Source organism: Apaloderma vittatum, unplaced genomic scaffold (genome assembly GCF_000703405.1).
Source record: "Apaloderma vittatum isolate BGI_N311 unplaced genomic scaffold, ASM70340v1 scaffold17959, whole genome shotgun sequence".
Taxonomy (NCBI): domain Eukaryota; kingdom Metazoa; phylum Chordata; class Aves; order Trogoniformes; family Trogonidae; genus Apaloderma; species Apaloderma vittatum.
The window spans coordinates 1-4,516 of NW_009734845.1; the positions used below are offsets into that span (position 1 = coordinate 1).

The 4,516-nt window shown below is 50.0% G+C and overlaps 1 protein-coding gene across 1 annotated transcript in view; it reads left to right on the top strand.

Annotated features, from left to right (window-relative positions):
* Window positions 1-5: 5 nt before the first annotated feature.
* The window catches only part of WSCD1 (WSC domain containing 1), a gene marked incomplete at its 5' end in the record, with an annotated part of 16,323 nt that continues 11,812 nt past the window's right edge, over window positions 6-4,516 (top strand). Inside the window, 2 exons of the mRNA XM_009876424.1 lie at window positions 6-125; window positions 3,980-4,094. Of these exons, the coding sequence (XP_009874726.1) occupies window positions 6-125; window positions 3,980-4,094 (235 nt within the window). The remainder of the gene's footprint in view (window positions 126-3,979; window positions 4,095-4,516) is intronic.

The following is a 4,516-nucleotide window of genomic DNA, read 5'->3' on the forward strand; positions in this document are numbered from 1 at the left end:
GCTCATGTCCCGCAACTCGGAGCTCCGGCAGCTGAGGAGAAGGTGGTTTCACAGGTTCATCAGCGACCAGGAGCCCGTGCAAACAGTGGGATTTAAAGCGATGAAGCACGGTCCTGAACACAAAGGTAAGGCATGTGTCCCTGCCCTGTTTTCTAGCTGCACCTCCTCCTAGGACCGTCCCAGGCAGAGATAGGCGAGCACCACAAAGCATCCCTGCAAAAAAACGCCTTCCTTCTGGCTCATCGCCACGTTCAAACCAGTTCTTAAGGGTATGCACAGGCCAAGGTACGATCCTGGCATCCCTGGTCATCCTGAGCTGTAACTTTCTCCAAAAAAGTATTGATATTGATTGAATGGAAGCCCAGACAGTGAAATACGCTTCCCTGATTTAAAATATTTTCTCGTCAAGCAGGCAGAGAGGAACACTAACTGATGTTCTTCCTCAGAACAGAGAATGCTTTTAAAAGTGGGGTTTTTTTAAATTAACTATCCAAACCCACACAATACCTTAAGTCTAGAAGCGCCTCCCTGCTGCTAAAGCTTTCTGGTACGTGCTACATTCTGTTGTTGCAAACAAGTTCAGTGCTCCGCGACTGCCTCTGCACACACGCAGGGACACTCCTGGCGTTCGGCGAGTTCACTGGCCACGTGCAGCAGCCCAGGGGGAGTGTGAGGGAAGTTCAGGGGAATTCAGACCACCACACAGGTGTGGTGCAGCAGCCGCCAGAGCACATGGTGCAAAACTGTTCTTTCTCCAGTATAAATGGAGGGCCATTTGGGTTTGACAGAAATGTGAGTTTGCTTTACCGTGAGCCTGATTCTGGCACCCTAAGTGCTGCTGATACATACGTGCAGGGACTGCTTTGGTTTGCTCAGGAGGAAGGCTTTTAAGAAACCTATTATCCAGAGCAAGCAGAGAAGTCTGTAGATGTTCACACTTCCTGCGTGGCTTTACAGCCTTACGACCCCGTCACACCCTGCCAAGAGCCACATCCTGCCAGGCGAGCGTGTGTCCCTGCAGCCACAGCGCGCCCCGGGGACGTGCCCGAGCCACTCGCCCTGCAGCGGGGAGCTGACTTGGGGGTCACCTCCCAAGGCTGAGCACCCCAGGAAGCAGACAAGCCCTCTTGGAAAGCATCAGGGTTCACAGTGACTGCCCGTGCTCTCGAGGCTGCAGCGTCAAGTGATGAGTTTGCTACCTTTGATCCATTGCCTTTTAGAAGAACTAGTTACTCTTGGAGATATTTCACTCATAATAAAAAAGAAATGGGATCCGGATGACTAGACACCACATTACTAAACTGCTCTTTAGTTTGTTGAATAAATTTGCCCAAAGAAAGGGGCACCTTCTGCAGAAAGCCCACAGAATGGGTGTCACCTCGCGACTCCTATTGAGCGAATTGTCAGAACCGGGAACGAGAAGGCGCTAGCGCAGGAGTGAGTGGGATGAGTCACGCCACGTGCGTCAGGCAAACTGTACCCACCGGAGCTGCCTGACTTCAGCACCAAGCTGGAGCTTCCAAGAGTGCTCCACAGGCCCTCCGTAACATCCCGCAGAGAGCCGGGTTTGGTGGCAGAGGAGAGAGGCTGCGAAGCGCACAGTTCTCCCAGAGAACCCCACTGCATTTTGTGACTTGTCCTGAGCACAGCCCGGCTGCTCAGCGCTTCACCACAGCCCCCACACTAGCACGAAACACCGGGCTGGGGCTGCTCCATCCCCAGCATCCATGCCTGGTGCAGGGGAGCAGAGCCTTTGGAAATAATCAACTAAAAATCTAACCACCCCCACCCCACTTCTCCTAGTAAACTTAGAGGCTTGTTATTTCATTATGGATCCCTTCCATGACATGACAAACTCCTCCATGGCCAAGCTGCTTGTTAAAGTCCCAGCGTCGCCCTGTGGCTCCCACACCGCAGAGCAGCACGCTGCCTGGCCACGGAGCCTGTTTGTGCTTTCCTCATCAGAGCTGTCCCAGCCTTGCCCCTGCTTCCCAAAGCAGAAGGGCCACCCTGCTTCCCTGGGCAGACCCTCAACCTGAGACAGAAACGATGGCACCTGCCCCAGCTGACGGCGCACACCTGCCGGCCGGCTTTGCCTTGCTGTGTCCACCCAGCGTCATGCAGCCTGGGGGGAGAAAATTCAAGTCCTTTTTGGTTTTTCTCCACATCAAGCTATCCTGCCTGCTTAGATCGCAAGTCACTCAGGGTAGGGACCACATCTTATCCTGCCAGGGAGACTGGCAAATACCATTAGTGCAACAAATTTGATAAGTAAAAACTGAAACTTTTCTGTTACAGACGCCTGTAGCAGGTGAGGCGTTCCACAGCGCTTCTCCTTGCCTGGAAGCCACTGCACAGGGTGCAGAGGTGACAGGGACTGGATCACTGATGTGATGTTATAGAATCATAGAACCATTAAAGCTTGAAAAGACCTCTAAGATCATCTCGTCCAGCCATCTACCCAACACCACCATGGCCACTAAGTCACGTCCCCAAGGGCCACATCTACATGTTTTTTGAACACTTCCAGCGTTGGCGACTCCATCAGTTCCCGGGCAGCCTGTGCCATTGCCTCACCACTCTTTCAGTAAATAGAATTTTCCCAATATCTAATCTAAGACTCTAAGGCCGTGGAGTCTCTCGTGAGTCACTGACAGGAGGACGTGAGTGGAGATCGCTGCCGGGCTGGTGGCAGGGGCGCGGGAGGAGGAGGAGGAGGGTGGCACTGCCTGTGCCCCCTGATCCAGGCGCGCTGGCACTGCACGCTGAGCCTGCTGCTGCTGCTTTGAATCACGGTACCCAAACCAGAAGTCTCCAGTAAAACGTGATCCATCCTTATTGCGGGTGTGTGACCCTCGTCTCATTAGCAGGGTGCTGTGGGTGTATATTCACAGCTTGTGAGTTTTCTAATTGCATGTTTGCAAATTACCATCATGCAGGTCTTTGAATCTGCTGTTCTGTTTGTAATATTTAAATGTTTGATTTATTATTCCTAGCTCCAAAAACTCTATTACAGTGGCCTGAGCTTTCTTTTTCTTGTGGATTATTTTATTGTTAATACAATACTTTTTAGTGTCATTTTTATCTTACATTCTCTTCCTGTCCACAGCTCATGTTATTTAATTTCCCTGTGTTACCATCTGAATACTGCTACTTCTAAAATCAAATTTCCTTTTTTTTCCTTCATATTTTAGTGATAAAATACACACAGAACTGTTTACACACAATTGCTGCATAATAGTGGGCCTCCACATCATCCTTCCAATCATATATTTAAAAAGGGGCAGAATTTTTGTTCATGACAACAAAAAAGACCCTTAATGTAGGATACAGTCTAAGAGAAATATTTATCTTTCATATGCTAAGTAACGCAAGACATATTTTAAAAGATCCATCTGCACCAGAGGGAAAGATGGTTCAACGCGATAGCTGGGCAGTGCCTCCTAGTTAAGACTGGAGTTATCTTTCCATTACAGCTTTAATATAACTCTGGGTACCCAAAGAAAATCAATTTTCTTAATATTTCTCTTGCACCACCTTATCAACTGGAGATTTTCAAGAAAACTTGGGAGAAATCTCACAAGATTTCTCAAAGCCCATGTCGTTCTGAAGACTACCTTCTCCATTACTTTAGAGATTTGTCACCGAAGGGACTTGAGCCGGTGGCAGCTGCCTGTGGGAACCAGGGCAGTCACAGAGCGGGGTCTGCAGAGCCCGCCTGCTGACAGCTTGGCTGAGGGAGAGACACGATTTCCCGTCCACTGCTTCTGCGGGATGTTTGAGCTTTCCCCTCCAGTAGCACCTGCTGAGGGTCGGAGCAGCAGCCAGGTCCTAGGAGCAGGCAAGACCCCAGGCAGGCTCCGACCTGTCGAGCCCACCCTGCCTGCGCCCTTCGGTGCTGCACCGGCACCACATGGTTCCTCCCTCTCCCCGTCCCCATCCCTGCACCTTGCCTAACTCTGGTCTCGCACGCACACAGGCACCTACGTGGGATGCTTCAGCGACGAGTCGAGGGAGCGGACGCTGAAGGGAGCCGTGTTTTACGACTTAAGGAAAATGACAGTAGCTCACTGTCAGGAAGCTTGTGCTGAGAGGTGAGCACTGCTCTTTCACTGCAAGTTTTCTCTTCTCTGACAATAAGTGGAACTGAGTTTGAAATGGGAAAAGCATGCATACATTAAACATATAGCATCTGTGAAAAACGTGATTATCTCTCACCTTCAGGCATGGTGTAGCTCTGCTATCTTGCTTAGAGCGGCCTATTTCACTGCTGCCTACTCAGTTTATTATAGCATGGCTACTTACAATGTATTTTCCATCGTCCTGGTCAAAAATTACCGCTTTGTATTTGTTAGATAGTGCTCTCTAGCCCAAATCTTTGATCTAAAATATTAAAAAAAACCTACAGACAAACTAGTATTCCCAGGAACAGCAGAGAGCAAGACAACTGGAGAAGTGGCTGCTGCTCCAACACCTGTATCAGGAGGCAAAGCCCACCTTGCCCTCCCAAGAACTA